General features: G+C 34.8%; 1 protein-coding gene across 5 annotated transcripts in view; it reads right to left on the reverse strand.

The window, feature by feature from the left end:
- Positions 1-22,421, reverse strand: part of efr3bb (EFR3 homolog Bb (S. cerevisiae)) — a 50,314-nt gene that overhangs the window by 15,958 nt on the left and 11,935 nt on the right. For all 5 annotated transcript variants that reach the window (XM_055186196.2, XM_055186197.2, XM_055186194.2 and 2 more), the window contains 5 exons: positions 10,290-10,366; positions 8,476-8,603; positions 8,203-8,353; positions 6,174-6,295; positions 5,164-5,313 (listed from right to left, as the gene is read on the reverse strand). In XM_055186196.2, coding sequence (XP_055042171.2) covers positions 5,164-5,313; positions 6,174-6,295; positions 8,203-8,353; positions 8,476-8,603; positions 10,290-10,366 — 628 coding nt within the window. The remainder of the gene's footprint in view (positions 1-5,163; positions 5,314-6,173; positions 6,296-8,202; positions 8,354-8,475; positions 8,604-10,289; positions 10,367-22,421) is intronic.

Here is a 22,421-nt window from a genome sequence, read left to right on the forward strand (position 1 = left end):
GACAAACCTGTCTGTCTGTACAAGTAAAACTTAATCAAGTGATATTTTTCCAAACCACGTCCCCTTATGCTGTTTTCCTTTAGTGTAATGTTTCTAAAGCGTGTTCATCAAATAATGTTTTTTTTTAGAAAAAATAAAAGTTTAAATGGCTTGGCTACTGATATGTGTGCATGTATGTAATGTATATGTATTGTTCTTTATTGGTAAATCAATTATTTTTATAGTTTATAGTTTTATAGCTCATAGTGTGAACATGTGCTCAGTGTTTCCTTACCATCGTTGCTATATTGTCCATTACATTGTTGGCATTGTTTACTTCTATTATATTGTGTCATGTGTCTTATAGTGTTAACATGTGCTCAGTACCATTTACCATCATTAGTATATTGTCTTTTATCATTGTTGGTATATTGTCTATTATTATCGTTGGATATTATCCGTTAAGCATGGTTTGGATTGTATGCTTATTATTTTGTTGGAAACAATTGTTGTTATATAAACTAATTTGTTATTGTGGTAACGCCACCGTGATATATATATATATTTTTTTATCAATCTGAGAGCACAGTAAATATGAAGCCAAAATATTAATTACAAATGGTGATGTAGGGGTGGGATTAAATAAGTTGTCTTCTTCCCACTCCCTTTCAGGCAGAATATGATTATTATATCTGTATATTTGAATATTGTATATTTGTTTGATTGTTATTTTTTCTTTTTTCGTCGTTTTTTTTTTTCTTTATATGATTTACCATATTGTCTATTGCCTGGAATAAAAAAAAAAAAAAAAAAAAAAAAAATAGTATGAATCGCTAGTACATATAAGAGCAATACTCTTATGTTTTCTATGTAATACCATTTATTAAATATTTCATAATTTTCCTGTTTTCAATTATTTCATCCTTATAGCCAGAGCCAAACGGAATCCGCGCCCGCAGATTCCACGGATTTAATGCCCGTGATTGACAAGCACACACATAAACCGCGCTTGAGCGTGTTTGTGACCAAACGTCATTGACGACAAGCACACATACATAGCCTTGCGCATTAATAAAATGTATCGCTGAGTTAAGCAGATCTTACTTGTCTCTGTCGTCTATGTGACGACACAGTCAACACTCAGCACTAGGGCTGTGTATAGCCAACAATTTCCCGATACGATACGTATCCCGATACAAGGGCCCCGATACGATGCGCATCACGATACAAGACTATTTTGAATTACATTTTTGTTCAGAATTTAGTAACATTATTTTTATCATCTGTATACATTGAATAAGCAGTGTTGTAACAGTTATGTTTTTGCCATTCATTTATTAGCTTTTAGGGTAAATCATAGAAATACTTACTCTAGGCACTATATTTGTCTCTCATTTAATTATTCTATATCTATGAAAATATGTATAAACATGCAGTCAGAGTTAATGCTATTTAATAGAAATCAGATTATTAATGTGACAGCTATAGTTTGAAGTGGCTCTGTATCACTTCTTTAGACGTACACTTTTCACATGCAAATCTTTGTCGTGTTTCTTCTCAAATGCGTTAGTACTGTTTTATAAGAGAGTGGCTAATAAAGCCTTTTGCCTTAGTATAGGCTAAGATATCTGCGCTTTATACTAAACTCATTGATTTTAAAGAGCGAGAGAGAGCGAGCGAGAGCGAGAGAGAGAGAGTGTTATGCAGACACGTGCGCCAGCGAGACAGACAGTCAAATTGAAAGTATACCCTGCTACCTTTAACTCTACGTACACTGCGGGACACATGCGTTGATCCATATGATCCTTTCCATATGGATCAACAGCGATTCGTCACGTTACTTTTAAAAGTGCATCCGAATCGATACGGAAGGTGCTGTATCGATGCGCGCATCGTCAGGTGTCCATGACGATGTATCGCCGTATCGATATTTTGAACACAGCACTACTCAGCACATCATCATTTCAAATTCGTTTACAAGATGAATGCTCTTGTTATGTTTGATATAAAGTTTACATTGCGTTGTTAAAATGATAAAATTATCTTCATACGTGCTTAATTCATATGAGAACATATTAACACAAGCTTTTTATTCTGCTATAATATATAAATTATATTAAAGTTGTATTAATTTAATTGGATCATGTATTGTGTGATTTATAATGTGTTTTTATTATTGTGGTATGTAATGTTATTATGGAATGTTTGTCGAAGCCAGTGTCAAAGATGAATTTCTGTCCAGTAAATCTGAACAGACAATAAAGTCAAATCAATCAAATCAATCAATCATAACACTACTAACAATAATATATGTCATTTTATATACAAACTATAATTCTATCTTGACATGTACATTATCTGGTTCATGTTGGTCCAGTTTAATTCAGAGGACTCATTGATTTGGTGTATTCATTTTCATTGTAAGCCTTTAAAAAGTAATTATTTTAGATGCAATTTTGTAATATTTATAGCTTAAATTCTCTAATATCTTCTAAAAACATTTAAAATCATTCCTCAGAATTCCGCAGATATTTCCACAATATTTCCAGAGAAAAAGCAAAAAAGTCAGCAGATTCCGTCTGGCCCTGCTTATAGCTTACGTGTTTGTTCCTAAACTATTATAAAAGTATTATGTTCACATACAAATTAACTCAGTCCCTGCCAGGCTTTTTTTTTTAAAAGTTGCACACCAGCATTTTTTGTGATTTTCACAAAAGTTTCTCAAAATGCCTTCCAGGAAAATTTTCTTCTAAAAATATATAAACATGCAAATATAGCAAATGAAAGAACAAACCCTCTGCTTTCAAACAAACAATAAACAAACATACAAAATGGGGAAAAAAAATATTATCCTATCTATATTTTTTTTCTCTGCACATAAACTCTTAAATATGGGGGGAACATTTTTTCCCAAAAAGCTGAAATAATTGCATTTTTGTAAAGGATTTTTTTTAGAGATCAGATTCAGAATGACTATCAAACATACACAGAGTTTAAAATTAGTAAATCATTTTTTGCTTTATTTTTTTTATAAATTGGACAGGTGTGGAAAATCGCGGTATTACAGATTAACATAAAAACTCATCAGGAACACATGCAAATGTTTTCTCTTATTGAAGAGATAACTCATCAATGGGGGGGACTGTTTATATATTAATAGCACTTTACATCATGTGTGTGTGTGTGTGCTATATTTATATATTTATTAAAGGTGCAGTGTGTAAATTTTAGCGGCATTCAGTGGTGAGGTTGCGATTGCAACCAACGGCTCAGTCCACGGCTCACCCCTCCCTCTTGAAACGTATAGAGAAGCTATAGTAGCTGCAACCGGAAAAATATGTAATTGATGTAGACAACTTAGTAAAAAAAGTTTGTCTGTTAAGGGCTTCTGTAGAAACATGGCGGCACAAAATGGCGACTTCCACGTAAGGGGACCCTCTGTGTATGTAGATAAAAACGTCTCATTCTAAGGTAATAAAAACATAACGGTTCATTAAAAAAGGTCTTAATACACACCTGATAACACAGTTTTGTATATTATTTTGCATTTATATCAAAAGATCCTTCTAAAAATTACACATTGCACCTTTAAGTATGTAAACATAATAATTTTAGAACAAACAAGAAGAATAAGATATGAGGCAAAAAGGAAAAATGATGAAATATTTCATAAATAGTGATATTATTGCTTTTTTAGTATAACCTTTTTAAATCTTTAATTTTTCTGAATAAATTATAAACGTAATGTGATGAAAACACATAAAGGGAACAGACTTCGACAGAACACAACATCTTCTCTAATTATTTTCTATTCTAATTATTAAAAGATTTCCAAATTATTTCATCACTCCAGTCTGTCTAAGGGCTTTAATGCAACCATAAACACCTACATTTATCTTCAAATGGTTTCTTCGACAACTGTATTTCATAAAAATTAAGGGCATCTTTTTTTGGCATTCCTATTCTGAGACTCAACAGCACAATAAGACATTTTCTAGTGTGTTATCTTGCCCGTTTATAATTCATTTTCACTGTTTTTCTGCCATCACATTGTGCGTGCAGCTTGCAGTGACGTAACTGTGGCGTCTACTCGCAAAAGGTCTACTAGTCTTGCAAACAATATGACTTCATTACCCTGCAGTTCAAGCCTAAAATTCAAAAGACTTGTTCAAGTCATGTTCGAATCAAAGTTAGCACTTATAATAAAGTGCTAATAAAAAAATCCCCTGGCTTATCGAAGGATTCATCAAATTACCTTGATTTGAGTTGACCAATGAAATCAAACTATACGCATGGCTGCAGGGTGGGGTTATAATGTAAAGGGCGTTGTTTGCCCTGAACTGGTTTGGGTTAAAAATAACCTTTTCAGCTGCATTCAACTTTTGGTATTTCACAACTCAATTCATTATCTTGTTTAAGCCTAATTTAAAAGCCAATGTCACTTCAGGTATATTAAAAATTCAGAGTTGAGGGTCTCACGGGGTGCGTGTCATCAATTAATCACACTGTTCCTCTCTCCCATCACACACCCTATAGTCAGTGGACCTGTTATATAACTGCATGACGCCGGCCCACATCTCCTGAAGCTCACCTCACCTCAGCTAAAAGCATACAACCACATTTCCACAGGATGCTGGAGTGTGTGCATGTCAACGGAAACGAATGTTTACCCCACTACAGTAGCAGCTGTATACCAGCTTTGCTGTTCTGACCCTTTGAAATGTGCACCGCTGACAGCAAGGGTTCATTAGAAGCTGCCCATTAGCGCACAGAAAACAGCAGAAAGGGGCAATTAATGTCTTGCCCTGTGGTGTAATTATGCCTGCACGGGGGGCAGATCAATAAGAAGCCACTGTGAGAGGGGGGGGGGGATGACAGGAGAGGAACAGAGAGAAGATTTGACTACATTAACCTTCAACTATATAGTTACATAACCAGTATAGTAATGTGAGTGTGACCACATGCCTGCAGTCATATCATTTTTCTTTATCTCTTTCTCTCCCTGTCCTGTGCAACATGTTAAATAATGCGACAAAGTGTTTCTGCCATAGATGACATGAATGCAGCAAGATATAGGGATCAGTTTAGACAAGGCGACTATAAAAGAGCTTACCAGAACATGACGGGTTGGTTATGCCCACAAATATACAGTACTGAAAATGGCTGCTTCTTAGCATTTCTCACCTTTCTGTGCCATCTCCAGACTGCAGGTTAAAAAGAAGAGAGGGGACGATCTTGTCCATGTGCTGAGGGTCCCAGATGTTTGCTTGTAACTCATCGTTCACAGTCTTCCTCACTATTCCCTGCAGACCCTTAATGCCCGCCATTCGGATTCTAAGATGAGGAAATTCAATGTGAAAAATGTGCTTGCGTAGTGTTGCTTTTATTGTTTATTTATAAGTGTAGATTGTTAAAGGAACACAGATTTTTACCGTTTTGGAATCCATTCAGCTGATGTCCGGGTCTGGCGGTACCACTTTTAGCATAGCTTAGCATAATCCATAGAATCTGATTAGACCATTAGCATCGCGCTAAAAAATAACCAAAAAGTTTTTAAATTTTTCCTATTTAAAACTCGACTCTTTTGTAGATTGTGTGCTAAGACAGACGGAAAATTAAAAGTTGCCATTTTCTAGGCAGATATGCTAGATACTAGATAACTATACTCTCATTCTGGCGTAATAATCAAGGACTTTGCTGATGTCACATGGCTGCAAGAGGCGTAGTGATATTACGCACCGCCTGAAAATAGTCCCCTTGTTTACTTTTAATAGCAGGGGACTATTTTCAGATGCTGCGTAATATCATTGCGCCTCCTGCAGCCATGTTACAACAGCAAAGTCCTTGATTATTACGCCAGAATGAGAGTATAGTTCATAACCATATCTGCCTAGAAAATCACAACTTTTAATTTTCTGTCTGTCTTAGTACACGATGTCACTACAAAAGAGTCAAGTTTTAAATAGAAAAAATTTCCAAACTTTGGTTATTTTTTGCGTGATGCTAATGGTCTAATCAGATTCAATGGATTATGCTAAGCTATGCTAAAAGTGGTACCCCAGACCCGGAGATCAGCTGAATGGATTACAAAACGGTAAAAATCAAATGTTTTACTATAGAGGAGCTGGAAAATGAGCCCTTTTACAAAAAAGTGGAGTGTCCCTTTAAGTGTGCGTATGGAACGGCTCGCTCACTTTGTGCGAATGTCAGGGTCCTCGTGGCTGGAATGGCACATCTCACTAAATCGTGACACGAAGAAATCGTAACTGCGATGGTATGATGGGGTGTCCTCCTCGATGTTGGCAAACTTCACAAACTGCAAAGTCAGAGCAATTAGATAGTAATAAATCATTGTATAACTATACAAATCAGGTTAAAAAAAGATCAAATTAAATGCTTCTAGTGGGTGAGACAGTCTTATCAATGATTAAATTATAATGTGATGTCATTTGTTTCACATTAACCCCAATAGACATATTAACTACATTTATTTAAATCTTATCATCATTTGTTGCAGACTAAAAAAAGAAAATTTTAGCTATATTTATGGGTTTTAGGTTATTTATAGGTTTGAGCTATTTTAAGTCAAGATCAATGAGGATTTTGTACAACTCCTGAATGAGACTCCTAGATGATTTATTGACTTATTTGAACCGAATCATCTAAAACTAAATCTCTAGCCCATTAATCAGTCTGTACTACCAAGGAGGATTAGGGCCAAGCTAAAATAAAAAAAATAAAAACATCTCGAGATTAAAGTCATTAAAATGCAAGATTAAAGTCATTATTTAACGAGAAAAAGGTCAGAATAAATATAATTTCAAGAATAAAGTCGTTATTTAACGAGAATAAAATCCCAGAATAAGAACATAAACCGCTAAAGGGCACTTTCGTTTCTTTCATTGAAAACGAGGACATTCTGGGCTTTTCTGCTTGACCGTACATGCTTATTAATAATATATTATAGTGTGTAGTGTATTTATATCACTATCTTAATGCAGTAAACAATGTAAAGAATAAGCCTAAACTCAATATATTGACTTCATTCTGCAAATTTTATGACTTTATCTCGTTAAATGACGACTTTATTCTCGTTAAATGACGGCTTTATACCTGTTAAATAACGACTTTATACCTGTTAAATAACGACTTTATACTCGTTAAATAACGACTTTATACTCAAAATTATATTTATTCTGACTTTATTCTCGTTAAATGGCGACTTTATTCTCGTTAAATGGCGACTTTATTCTCGTTAAATGGCGACTTTATTCTCGTTAAATGGCGACTTTATTCTCGTTAAATGGCGACTTTATTCCCGTTAAATGGCGACTTTATTCCCGTTAAATGGCGACTTTATTCCCGTTAAATGGCGACTTTATTCCCGTTAAATGGCGACTTTTTTCCCGCTAAATGGCGACTTTATTCTTGTTAAATGGCGACTTTATTCTCGTTAAATGACGACTTTGTTCTCGTTAAATAACGACTTTATTCTCGTTAAATAACGACTTTATTCTTGTTAAATAACGACTTTATTCTTGTTAAATAACGACTTTGTTCTCAAAATTATATTTATTCTGACTTTTTTCTCGTTAAATAATGACAATATTCTCGCATTTTAATGACTTTAATCTCAAGATAGTTTTATTTTTTATTTCAGCTTGGCCCTAATCATCCTTGGTACTGTACAGAACCCAATAGTCCACTTTTTAATATAAAGCTAAATCTGTATCCCAAAGCTATTCTAGATAAAAAAAGGGTTGTTGTGAAAAGCCAAAGAGAGATGTTGGTTTTTATAACTGCCAGATATCTTTTTGAATCTGAAGCACTGTATTTATATGCTATGTGTGTGGGTGCATGCGTGATGTCCTAGATTACTCATTTTGAGCTATAATTGAATCTGACTTTATTTTTATGTTGTAATTGCACTGAGATGGAAAAGACTTGCAGTGTGTGGCCACTTGTTTGTAGCTCATCTCCCCTCTTTATCAAAAAACATGTCACGCCTATCTAAAGCGATATAATGAATCAGTATCTGTTTTCTGGGATTCAAACCCATGAGTTAAACGAATGCTTTACTCATTGAGCTACAGACACTCTTTACTGTATTTCATGTATATTTAACGTGATGTCATATGGCGTAATATGTTTTATGTATAGGCTAACATAGTACATTTCTGTTGTTTTGAAAGCAATTGAATAAAGAACCCTCTGGACACGTACCGAGTTTGTGCCCAGGATTTGAAGATTGGCCTTGTCGGATTCCAAAAGTTTCCGTACCATCTTGAGAAAACTCTCCACAAACAGGTTGATACTCTGACAATGGCAGGCCATTAACAGCTGGTCAAGAGCTTCCATTGCAATACACACATACCTGAAGAGACAAGCATGTTTTGAATACAGATGGAGGAAGGACTTTAAAGAAAGGAAATATTAAACACCACAGGTAACCAAACTGAAAAGAGAAAAGACATCAAACAGTCAAAACTGAGGTACCCATATCTGTGTCTGGCCACGTCACGGGACAGTCTCTCAGAGAGATATGCACCGATCCGGTCTAATTTCTCTGGAGCTGACAGGGCGTAGAAGGTCAGTTTTTCCATGTTAGCCTTCACCAACCCATCCTAGAAAAACACAGTGTCAATATCCTGGCCAGCAGAAAAGCTAAATCGAAAAAGCCACAATTTTATAGGGAACATCTTCAGTGTGACAAATGCATAATGAATGTTGAGCTATATAGAAAAGGATTTAAATAACCAATGTATTGTTGGCAAGCTTCCCAGCCCTGGCCCAAACCTTCTGCACTGATAGTTCTGAAAAGACTTCAAACAATAATTTCACACTTTACCCAGCTTTTGTATATCTTACAAACTGGACCAAAGAAAGTGAACAGAGATAGTCAGGTCATTAAAGGGGATGACGATTAAATGGGCTTCAACTAGTGTCTCACACTGCAAAAAATGACTTTCTTATTTAGCATTTTTGTCTCATTTTCAGTACACATATCTAAAAATTCTCAACTCAAGATGCATTTTCTTGATAAGCAGAATGACCCAAGAAAATTAGTCTAGTTTTTAGACCAAAAATATTAAATGAATTTTTCTTGAATTTAGAAGAAAAATGTTCAAGATTTCTTTGTTTACCCCATTGGCAGATTTTTTTGCTGGTTTTTTGCAGTGTTTACACTGCTAAAAATTATTTTCAAGAAAACAATTTCTTGGTATTTTTGTCTTGTTTTCAGTAAAAATATCTAAAAATTCTTAAATAAAGATGTTTTTTCTTGACGAGCAAAATGATGACCAAAAATATATCAATTTTGTGCATAAAACAAGCAAAAAAATCTGCCAATGGGGTAAGCAAAATATTCTTGAATTTTTCTTGAATTTAATGTTTAAGAAAAATGTTCAAGATTTTTTTGCTTACCCCATTGGCAGGTTTTGTGCTTATTTTCTGCACAAAATCACTTAAATTTGTTATTTTTGGTCTAAAAACTAGACTTTTTTTCTTGGGTCATTTTGCTCATCAAGAAAAAGCATCTTAATTTAAAAATTTTGAGATATTTTTTACTGAAAACAAGACAAAAATACGTAGAATTGTTTTTCTTGAAAATAATTTTTTGCAGTGAATATATTGCTCATCAAAAAAATGCATCTTGATTTTAGAATTTTTAGATATTTGTACTGAAAACAACACAAAAAATACTATGCAAGAAAGTCGTTTTTTTGCGGTGCAAATGTTTGTAGTCAATATGTAACATCATTCACAACATATTTTACAAAAACAACAATCCGTAAAATTATTACATTGTGAAAAGCAGCCATCTCTGTTCGAATGGAGTCAGACATAAATCCATGTTTGCATCCCAAATTTATTTCTTTTTAAAATCTTGATTTACTAATACTGTAGAGCTGCTATAGAGCTGCTTTAATACAATGCAAAAGTCTTCAATGTGGGTCTTTACACAAAGTGTATAATTACTGAACTACTTTAATAGTGGATTCACAGACAATAAACTACTAAACTAAAGACACATTAAATATATCTCTGCTTTCAGGTGCAGATGTTCGGAGAGGAACATAACGTTGTGTTTATCTCTCATTGAGCAAAGACAGAAAGACATTCTGTTCCTTGGCCACTTGGCGTGAGTAATTGCCATGCACATAAGTGGTTTCGGAAAGCAATGGCTTGCCAAAAAGATAACCGACTCTGCAAATAAGCTGTTTGATAGGGATACTAGACTGTAAATAGATGCTGGTGTGAGTGTGAATGGATAGAGATAGCTGGAGTTGATGGTAAGGGAACGTTCTCACCTCTGGGTCTTCTGGGAAGATGTTGTCCACCAGCCTCTTGTAGCGCGGCCTCAGCGCTCCACAGCAACCACACACCCCTACAGAGCAAAAGACAGAGAAAAAATGTGGCTAAGAATTCATTTTTGTAAGTGCCATCGATTTTACATGGTTTAGGACGACAACAACGGCCCACAAATGGCATCATAAAAAGCTTTCTGGGCTATAATCAACTTCTTTCAGACATTAGCCGCAACCACAAATGTACATCATATTGTTACAAATAAGAATATTCATTCAATCATACTTGCTTTTTTGTCTGGCCTACAAGCTGTGATTATTTATTAAATTCTAATGTGCGCTTTAAAACTTCTGCATTGTTGTAAAGTAGCTAAAAATAAATAAACAGTACCGACAATATAGACGCTTCTGCAGCCACAACATAAACAAACGCCTTTTGTAGACTAAACTCAACTTCCAATAGACTTTCACATATTTGACTATTGCAACCATAGATATGTATACCATGACACTGCATAGTTATACAAAAAAATTCATGAAACATGTTAAAGCCTCCAGAATAATAGCCACATTAATAATGTTTGTAAGAAACCAAACAGTTTGAAAATCGGTAGAAAATCGAGCAAGTTATGGTCATTCAAAAGTACCTGCTCCATTAAATCTCAATGCTATGAGTGAGCGAGCTGCCTGTGGTAAGATGGCCGCCAGGTGATGACGTTAGAAACTCCGCCGTAACACATCTAGCCTTTATACAAATCTATGATTGCAACTATCTACAGGTATAGACATAAAAAAAGAAGCTTAAAAATACACAGAATATGTGGTATTATTACAAAATACACGTACATAAGCGATACTAAACTTAAAAACAAACGTTACAATAGTATTATTATAATTTTTTTTAAACAAGAACATCCAGCCATCAGTTAAATAGGGATGCAAATTTTAATTATTGAGGATGTGTTTATACAGAAATGTGTGGGATTGAAGAGGTTTTCCTTTGTTTAATGGGTTAGAAATGGAAAAAAGCAAAGCTACATGTTTATCATGCACAGACAACCCTGAGGAAAATCCTATGAACTATTAAATATTATCTAAAACTGGCTGCCAATGTGGGGTAGAAAAACCTGCAATCTGATTCGTCCATGCATCTCAGCAGCGATGACTCACGCTTGTCCCACCGACCGGCATGACGGAAAAACACAGAACTCAGTGATAGCATGCATAACTTGCTGAAACGGTATTCTTCAGCAGACAATCTCTTACTGAAAACTGTGATCTCATAAAATCTCCTTGAAAAAAAATAATTTCATGGAAAATTGGCTTGTGTCTAGAAAAGAAAGACCATAATCCCTTTTCGACGCCAATGAAGGGGAAATCTTCAGATGTCAGAATGGATGTTGCTTTTCTGATCTGTGCCACAAAGACGAATGTTGGAGGACAAAGAGCCGAGCAATCTCTATTTTTAGCTTCTGGTCCATTTTAACTTCAAAGACAAGATTTCTCGCATTCGCTCAACTCATCTTTTCTTCTTTACATTACTGTTTATATGGTGAAGGTTTTTCTGCATTGTAAAGTCGGTTTCAACATGTTAGGTTTTACAAATCTTCATTGATTCCATCCTCAATTATTTCCCTTGTGTTAGAAATAGTTAACCCAAAAATGTAATTTGTGATTATCTTGCATTCACTTTGTTAAAACTCATATGATAATTATCATCATATAGAATATCCTATAGACGGTTTCAGTACACTGTAAAAAATACTTTGCTGCCTTAAATTTTTTTGTTGAATCAACTCGGATTTACAAGTCATTTCAACTTACTATTATTTATCTTGCCTATAGATGAGTTGTTATAACTACTGGTAAGTTTGTCTAACTTATAAAATTAAGTTGACTTTTCTCAACTATATTTTATAAGTTGTGACAACTCATCTCTGTTGACATGACTTGTAAATCTCAGTTGATTTAACAAAAATATTTAAGGCAGCAAAGTATTTTTTACAGTGTAGTAACAACATAAACATGCAGCTTTTGTGGTCATCACGTAACTCTGCGAAGAATAAGTAACAACAAAGTCCTTTTAAAGTAGTTTATTTATATGATAAGCAAAATAAACAACACGTAGATTACACAGGGACCCAAAACATTTGTTATTTGCAACAAGGTATGTGTTTAAGAGTTCAGTTTCAGCAACTAGTCAGACCATTAAACAAACAGAAACCAGAAGTAAAGTTCGGACCAGACGCGTATCGCGTCACCGCACGTGGGCCCGATGAAACGGTCTATGAAGTAAAAAGAAACCACATTTTTCAAGCTCTAAAAGCAACATTAAAGTAACATAAATATAGTTTATAGCACACATGAAAAATCAAATGATTATTATAATGTTAAATCTTTAATTTTCAGAATCAGAAAACACATCAAATGTGCAAATTTGGCATCTATTTTGAATTGCTTGTTATGACACTCGAAGCCATTTGGCACCAAGGTCATCTATTCATTTTGAATTCAAAGATAAACAAGATTTCCCCAAAGATGAGCTTTCCCCATGGGACAAAAAGTCATACAGGTTTGGAAAAGCATGAAGAAGAATACATTTTGACAGAATGTTCATTTTTAGGTGAAGTGTTGCTTGAATGTTGCGGGATGTTTATGATAATGACTCTAAAGGTTGCTAAAGTAGATGCTGCACTGCACCATGATTATTCCCACATGAGCAGACAGAGATGACACCATCCTGACAGCCACCTCCACATAAACAAACAGCTGTGTTTCTCTCCCACTCATTACAGAAAATAAAGACTCGACTGCACTTCGGTTTTCCTCATTCGTTCCTATTTGTCGTCATACATAAGCTTTGCTATGCTTGGCTATTAGGCCGCGACAGATCTGCTTTTACTAAAACTAACTCATACAACAAGCAGCCTTACCAAAACCAGAACAATACTGGCATGTTCCCTATATGAGACTTTTTTTGGCACAATGATCGATCACTACCTACATTCTGTGCATCACGTCATGTCCCAAAATCCAATCTAGATATAGGCTCGGTTCTTCATCTATTAAATAATTACAATGATTTCTAAAAAAAGGAAAAATTAATGACCATCATTCCTAGATGGAATCTCCAGACTTCGTTTTTCGTTTTGAAGGAAAATCTGTGAAATTATCCAAAATTTATTTAAACATGTTAAATGTGTTGCGTAAGTTAAGAGAACTACACTTTCACTGGTAAACCACATCCAGAATTATTAAATATTTATCACCATCATAACACAGCAGCTGGGGTTTCCTCAATGTCTCATGTCACTGTCTCACATGTCTTTTTTTAAACGTATGAATAATACATTTCACATATACAAGCAAGCCCCATCCAAGCCATGTATGATAACTATACACTGTGAAAAATGAATACATTACTTAGTATTTCTATCTTGTTTCACAGTATAAATATCTATAAATAAAGATATATTTATTTGAGAAGCAAAATGACCTTAGAGATTAAGGGCTCTATCTTACACCCGGCGCAATGCAGCGCAATGCGCGACGCAAGTGTCTTTCGCTAGTTTCCACCCTAATTTTCACGTTTAGCGCTGCGTTGTTTAAATAGCAAATGCATTTGCGCCCCCTTTTGCGCCCATGGGTGTTCTGGTCTGAAAACAAGGCGTGTTCAGGCGCATTGTTGGCGCGTTGCTATTTTGAGGCAACTAAAATAGACTACGCCATTGACCAACAAAAACCTGCTCTAAAGTCTAAAGTCAATGGCGCAATGTGTTTTATGTTATTTAAAGAGCGCATTAGTAAAATGCGCCTATACACGGGAGGACAACGCGGGTTTGCTTATCACAAAGTACATAAATACGCAGCAGCACAAAAATGCTTTTAAATATGAAAGATTAAAGGATTGAATGTAAAAGATTATTATTGAGTCTCTTGGACATATTTATAAATGAGGACTGATTATGAGACGTTAGAAGGCGCAAAGAGCTGCTTCACCTGTAGCCTGGTAAGTAAATAAATGCTTTGCTTTGAACAAATGCGTCTGTTTTTAAATGTTTTTTTTTTTTAATGCTACCTCACGGATTTATTGTATATGATGTACCTGTGGATATGGCGAGATGAGAAACATTTGTAAGTAATGCTTAAAAAAACTCTTTGCTAAAAAGACCGCTGTCCAAAGTGCTGAAACGTGAGGAGAGCCGTTTGTAATTTCTTTATCTCCTGTTTGTTACAAATAAAGTATTGTTAGAGTACAAACCTTATCTTACATACTTGTAAATTATTTTTTTGATGATATTGGATAGCCATACATTTAAAGCAATTAAAAGCCTGCTTTTTACTTCCATGACTAAAAGAAAACAGGTTTTAAAAGTTTTAATAAAAAAATAACAATTTAAATATAAGGGAAAAACAACACAATTATTTAACATTAATCTTAAACTGGGGATCTTCTACCTCCGTTTAGTTTTTCAGTTTACAAAGTCCGTCATCTAAATAGGGATTAGACATAGCGCCAGCGCAACTTGCTTTTAAAGGGAATGAGAGCTGTGACTCTCATTGGTTTACTGCACGTTACGCCCAAAATACTCCCATTACAATAGGACCAACCCTTTTCGACCATGCGCTCGGCGCAAAAACAATTTTTCCCGTCGTTAAATTAGCAAAAGTGGATTCGGACACGCCCATTTAGACGTTGCGCTGTGCGCTTTAGACAATGCGCTTAGATCGTTAAAATAGGGCCCTCAGTCTTGTTTTCTGGGGGGGGAAAAACAAGTAACTTTATGCTTAAAACATTTATAAAAACATGGCAGTAGGGTTAGACTTATTCAAACTTATTCAAATTCCTCTTATTTCTGTAAACTTAGAGGTCCATGATTAACTTCAATTAGTGTGTAATGTGACATCACAAACCCCAAAATTTACACAAACTAGAGACTAGGATATGCAGAGACGTATAAACCACGCTTAAGACCACTTACACTGCAAAAAATTATTTTCAAGAAAAAACTTCTTAGTATTTTTGTCTTGTTTTCAGTAAAAATATCTACAAATTCTTAAATGAAGGTGCTTTTTCTTGATGAGCAAAACAACCCAAGAAAATAAGTCTAATTTTTAGACCAAAAATATCAAATTTAAGTGATTTTGTGCATAAAACAAGCAAAAAAACTTAAAGCAAATCATTTTTTGCAGTGCTTTATTTTTCACCGCAAAAAAATTATTTGCATGATTTGCTCTTCATGAGCAAAACGATCCAAGAAAATAAGTCTAGTTTCTAGACTAAAAATATCAAATTTAAGTAATTTTGTGCATAAAACAAGATTTTTTTGCTTACCCCACTGGCAGATTTTTTTTGCTTTTTCTATGCACAAAATCTCTTAAATTTGATATTTTTGGTCTAAAAACTGACTTGTTTTCTTGGGTCGTTTTGCTCATCAAGAAAAAGCATCTTAATTTATTTATTTATTTTAGATATTTTTACTAAAAACAAGACAAAAATACTAAAATAAGTTTTTCTTGGAAATCATTTTTGCAGTGTATATCCTGAGACAGGAGAACATGCCATGTTTAGGGCCCTATGAAATATATTTCCCAAATTCAGTTTTATTTATTCTCAAATTCTGTATTTTCCGTTTTCATTTTTCTGGATTCTGATTTTAATGATTTTATTAAATTTCAGTAATTAAAAAGCATATCTTATCAACTGAAAACATTAAACAAATACAATTTTAATTTCAATTTATTGAAAGTTTTATGTAAAATTACATATAGGCCGATGTATTTTGGCTTACACAAAAAACGCATTGTACTACAACCATGCCACTGACAAATGCTTAATTTTTTCTTTTAATCATAAGACAATACTCATCTTGTTTTACTTTTCAGGCATTTGTATTAAAACATGGGAAGAAAGTATGCTGTACCTAGTCTGCTGTGTCCCAGGTTTTGACGAAGCCTGCTGGGGCAACGCTTGTCATTGTTTGCAATGCATGACGAGAAACGTACTTACCTTTCTTTACGTCTAACATCACACAAAAGGAAAATGTTTCCACACCATGTCATTTTATTTTTGCTGATTAATGAAACCACGTTAAAAAAACTTTTTCTAAAAGAATGGGTTTTAAAAATGACGGAATGCAAACTTTGCCAAATTTAGTAACATTCCGTGTTGTATAGTAAATTCCATTTTTTATGCTTGGATTCCGTGATTCTGTCCGCGTTTTCCGTATCACGGAAATCATAGGGCCATACATGTTAAATCATGTCAATATTGCATACCAGAACACAGCAAAGCCCAGATATCACAAATTTAGCCACAGATGGGACAAATGAACTCTTGGCACTTTATCTTAGTGCCAAAATTGGTGATGTTGGCAGAACGGTCATCATCGATTAATCTGTCAGGAGGCAAACCAAATGGTCACAAAAGGAAATCAATACATTTTAAAACACATTCTCTGGAGAGAAAAACGACTGGAAAAAGTGACAGAAGGACGGAGATTAGAAAAGGAAGGAGGGATGTTAATGATGGTCCCTCAAACAGCGGGGAGCGTCTCCAACTGCTTCAGCCGACTCAAATCTTCCCTGCTCTCTGATGTGGCATACTTTCAACGAGACGATAAATGCACCACGCTTTACATAAAATTTCTCTTAAAACAAAACTCAATCAAGTAAATGCATCTTTTTAAGAAATTTGTATAATTTTTATAGTTAAACCTCCCTGACGATTTGTCAAGGCATCACCCATCCAATCTGTCAGTTTTATCTTTGAAGACATAAACTTACATTATCATTATGTTTTTCAATCAGTACTGAATCATTAACTCTGCAAAATCAGTTTTACTGGCATTTGCATCTTAGCGAGTTGTTTATTTTGAGCTTTTAATATTTTCCTCATTCACTGTGATCTCTCCTATTACTAGTCTGGCCAAACCAGGCAGGTCAGGACAAAAACGAACTCAACTGAAGGTCAATTATCCTCATGAGATCATAAACAATGAGGCTACATGAACATTCAACACTACACATTACATAGGCATTTGTCAGACACTTTTATCCAAAGCAACTTACAATGTTTTTAAGCTATTCATTTTTGTTTTATCAGTATATGTTCTCTGGGCATCGAACCCATGACCAATGCAATACTCTACCAATTCAGCTACAGGAACACACACAGACAGACACGTATATACACACTATTATGTCAGTCATCAGAAATCAAGGCTTCTAACAAGGTTTTTTTTAAGGATCATTATATGTTTTCCGCTTCCGAGCACCTGTGTATGTTCACTGTCGGCACAGCATTCCCATCTGACACAGAGCTGTGATTATGTAAAGACGAGTCCTTGATTACAATGGAAAATGATATTAATTGGGATATACTTAATGTGCACATACTATGTTCAGATTAGCAGACACAACCCTACACAGTGGACTTCACAAAGTGTTTGGTAAAAGGGACGTGTACAAACTAACACAGCAAATGTGAAACAGAGGACAGATCATAAAGTCACCCATTTTAATTGTTAAATCCTTTCAGCGCACTTAACTCTTTCCCCGCCATTGACGAGTTAACTCGTCAATTAAGAGAAAACGCTTTCCTGCCAATGACGAGTACTTCCGGCTTTCAAAATACTGCTAAAATGTCTTCCGCAACTTATACACTCCCAGAAGTATCGCCCTAGGACAAACAGCTGTATGTCCCTTGTAAGTTTTGAGGATCGCTCGGAATCTGATCTCTATCAAAAGTCCTTCACAAAAATGGAATTATCTCAGCTTTTTGCTCAAATGTTTGTGTTTTTGAAGAAACCTACACATATTTGAGGGTCTTTTCTTTCATTTGATATATTGAATTAGTGCTGCACAATTAATCGCATCGCAATCGCAATGTCAGCCTGTGCAATTATATGACAGCAAAATGTTGCAATTATATTAAATAATAAATGTGAGGACTTGTTAACACAAACTTTCTGATAACAGTTTGATGATTTTCCTTGCTGTTTAAAAAAAGAAAGAAAAACAAACAAAAAAGGCAGTGCACCGTGTGGCATGCACGTGTGTGGTGTGCGTCGTCACTTATACCAGAGCGAAGATGGATGCAGAGGAGGTTGACAGTGATCTGGTAGCAAAAAAAAACCTATGTCTGTTGTATGGCGGTATTTTGGATTTAGAATTACTGACACTGAGCAGTTGCTACATCACGTGGCAATACGAAAACATTTCTAGTTTTACAAATACACATTTTAGCTAAACTGTGTGTGGATTTTCCTTAAAACCCATCAAGTTGATACCATTTAGTATAATCGCAATCGCACATCGCAATATTAGCAGCAATAACCGCAATGGGAAAAATTACCCAAATCGTGCAGCCCTATATTGAATGTTAATATATTTTAAGAACAACATTTTCTGTATGGTAATAAACTTTTGTCAAAATCATGAAAAGTGCTGGCAACTTTTTAAAAAACGCTGGCGGGGAAAGAGTTAAACGCTTGTTCCCTAAAAAAATCCTACAATGCAACGCAAAAACCAAGGAGCATCACTTCTATGTTCTCTTACCAAAAATGACATGATCGTTCCTGAAGCTCTTTAATCGAAATCGCACAAGGCAACTTAATAGACATAATAGTCAGATCCAATATTATTGTTTTTGTGTCACAAAGTGTAATGCTGTGAATTTCAAACCTGCAGTCGATCTGTAAAGGTTTAAAATCTGCTCAGACATTTTTAAGTTCCAGGGGCCGGTTGCACCAGCTAGACGTAAAAAAGTTGGGTATAAGCACTACGTCGGACTTAACTATGTCCGGCTTTGTGAAAAAAATGACGCCTATTGCACAATGTTATGCTACGACCAGGCGCAGCTACGCTCAAGCACATTGATAATTAAAGGAGCAGTATGTAGGATTGTGGCCAAAACTGGTATTGCAATCATAAAACGTGTGGCTAAAACTGGTACTGCAATCACACAGCTGGTGGCCAATACACAAAATGACAACATAAACATCAGTTGAGGGCTGCAACTCCACTTTTTAAATGACAACATCCTGTCCAGACCACTGTTGTCAGTGATATTAGTATTTGAAATGAAAATGATTTCTTAATGTCTAGTGACATATAAGAGCCATTTTATGATTAATTGATATAAATTTCTTACATACTGTTCCTTTAAGATGTCATTTGTGTCGCTATGGTTAAAAACTTTTACGGTGCAATGTCCCTCAAGATGTGTGCGTCGCGTACAGACTTATCAAGCCTGCACATTAACTAAACAAAAGCCTTTCCTGTTTGCACAAAAGGTAATAATTTGGCGATTAATTAAAACAATTATGAATTAAAACCAAAGCTTTTAATAAGTTTTATACTCTGCTCATGTATGCATTAGACGCGGCAATGTCTCATCAATTTAATTATTTCTATTTTGCCACAGAAACAAGTCGACACTTTATTTGTACACCTACCTTTGACTAGACTAGAGAGGGGAACGAGATCAGCAAAGGACCACCGGGTTGCCAAAAGCGCGCATGCACTACGTGTCGAACCAGCGCTCACTACATCAGTAAGGTATTGTTCCGCTTAGCCAAGTGTATACTTTAACCTACCAGTAGCTTAACAATATACTGATTCGCAACCTAGGGAGCTTGAGAACTGACTCATAGTTTTCACTCAAAAAAAAAAACTACAAAAATCCCATGCTGACTCTTCTGAATAAGAACTCTCTTTCACTCTATATACAATATAAAACACAACGTACATGGGCTATAACAGTTTCACAGTGGTTCAGCAAAGTATAACATGAAACATGATACTACTGACCTCCTCCAAGGGCATCAACGAAATCCATAGCAGGAAGAAAATCATAGTATAAAGTATTTAAAACTCTTTCTATTCAATTTGTTTCATTCTGAGACTTGCTCAAATCCCATTACAAGTCATTTACTGCAAGTAGGGCTGCAAGTAATGCCAAAATTCTACAAACCTTAAATGCATGTTATATTTTGCATATTTTGTTCATTTAATAATGCTCTCAGCTACCATTAACACTGTAGTACTTTCAGCTCCATCAATCAATTCAAACAATGCAAATAATCTGCATCACTAACCTAAAAATAAAAAACCCTCATGGGTGATTCTCATGAAAACTTGGTTTTAAAAATGTCAAGCATGAAAATGTAAAAATTGCTTAAATTTACTTTTTTTCCCACCAGACATTGAAAAACAAAGTCTGGAGTAAATGGGAACATTAATTTAAAAACTTTTACTTATCATTTAACACTTTTTGTAACATAATTTAAAAATTAGTGCTAAATTAGTCTCATTACCGCAACAGTCAAAAAACATCAACACTGACATATTTTCAAAATGACATGACAAACCTGAAAGAACATAATTTGGAGATTCTGCACATGCATTTAAAATCAAAGTATTATGCTTCTATTAATTAAATTAACATTTAATAAGCATCTGTTGCGGTAATGATAAACAAAAAGACAATATTTCAAATTAACTGTAAAAAAATGATCTTATCTGGTAGCCATCTTGAAGTAACTGGTCCATGTGCTTGGTCACTCAAAATCAAACTTTATTAAAATTCTGTATGTGTGCTTAAACTGTTCTCAAAAAGTGTTGCGGAGGATGAGAACATCAGGCATGGACACATCATTTTCCTAATTTTTCTTCATTATTATTATACATGAATATTCAGTAAATATTTTTTCTGTCATCTAAAGTAGTCTAGCAAAACATCCATTTATTTTTTTTCTTAATATTTTTGTGTTAATATTTTTGTGTTAAAATTACAACATAACGCATGTTCAAACACAGCCGGACACATTGCGGTAATGAGAATTTCAGCAGAAAATGAGATAAAATGTACAATTATAAATTCTTATGTTGAAATCACACATTGTGCAAGGTAGAACACAGTATTGTGTTAATTCTGATGCTTTTTAATGTTACTATATTACACATTTTAAAGCTAAAATCATTAGTGCCGTGGTGTTTCAATGGTTTCGTGAGAATCACCCTCATATAAATCTAACTTATACATGTAGGATTAAAAAACACACACCAAATGCATCCATTTTATGATGTTAAGAGTCTTTTAAAAATTGGAATTATTTTAAGATAAACTTTTCATTCTTTATAAGTTGCTTGCGAAAATGTCAAACACACAATAATTTCAGCCAAGGCCTCCTGCCAAAGCCAACTGGCTGAACTGATCCCAGATCCCCCTTGTACACATGCACAAAGCTTTCTGAATACAACAGCAGTGGGTCAGCACGAAGAGATGTGTGCTGTCCTTCAGTAATGTTATATAACACATGGTGAGAGCCCACATTTCTCTATTTTTACATGAGGGATGAGATGAGCTGTCTCAGTCAGCACACATACATTTCTACCCGAAAAATGGCAACCACTAGTATGGAAAACATGGACAACACGATTTCTGATTCTGAAATGCACTACCATGTATAACTACAGTGTCTTAACCAATAAGAAGCACCGAAGGCAACAAATTTACGCTGGGGAGCAATAATGTCAACGAGAAACTGACAACAAGAAAATAAAAAGGCTGGGACGATTAATCGTGCAAATGCACGTTTTTTGAATAAATTAATTTTAATGATTTACAGTGAAATGCTGCCACATCCAAAAGGCAGAGGGCGCTCTCGTGCAGAACTCCATTTGTGTCACAGAAGAAGTACCATTTTAAACCTTTCCAGGAAATGCCTATGAGCATATTTTCATGATAATAAAGAATATTTTGAATGATTGTGTTTGACAAGTGTTGCTTTTTTAAATGCACGTTGTAATAGAAATGATTTTAGATTGATAAGGACTTCCTACTAATCAAAGACCCGTAGTACACACACAAGCTGCGCATGAAACACAGAATCAGAGTCTTGGATATTTTTAATGGGAAATGCGATGCATCGTCACAGCCCTAGACAATGTAAATATATTTGGTGCTTAAAGGGATAGTACACCCAAATATGAAAGTTTGTCCTATATCCTTGAAAATTTACAAATCAGCACTGTAAATTCAGATATGGCGGCATGTTGATAACGTATAATCTCAATGGTTCTTGTGTTTCTCGTATAAATCATGCATATGACATCAAATGAGACTTGATG

Source organism: Misgurnus anguillicaudatus, chromosome 18 (assembly GCF_027580225.2).
Source record: "Misgurnus anguillicaudatus chromosome 18, ASM2758022v2, whole genome shotgun sequence".
Classification (NCBI taxonomy): Eukaryota; Metazoa; Chordata; class Actinopteri; order Cypriniformes; family Cobitidae; genus Misgurnus; species Misgurnus anguillicaudatus.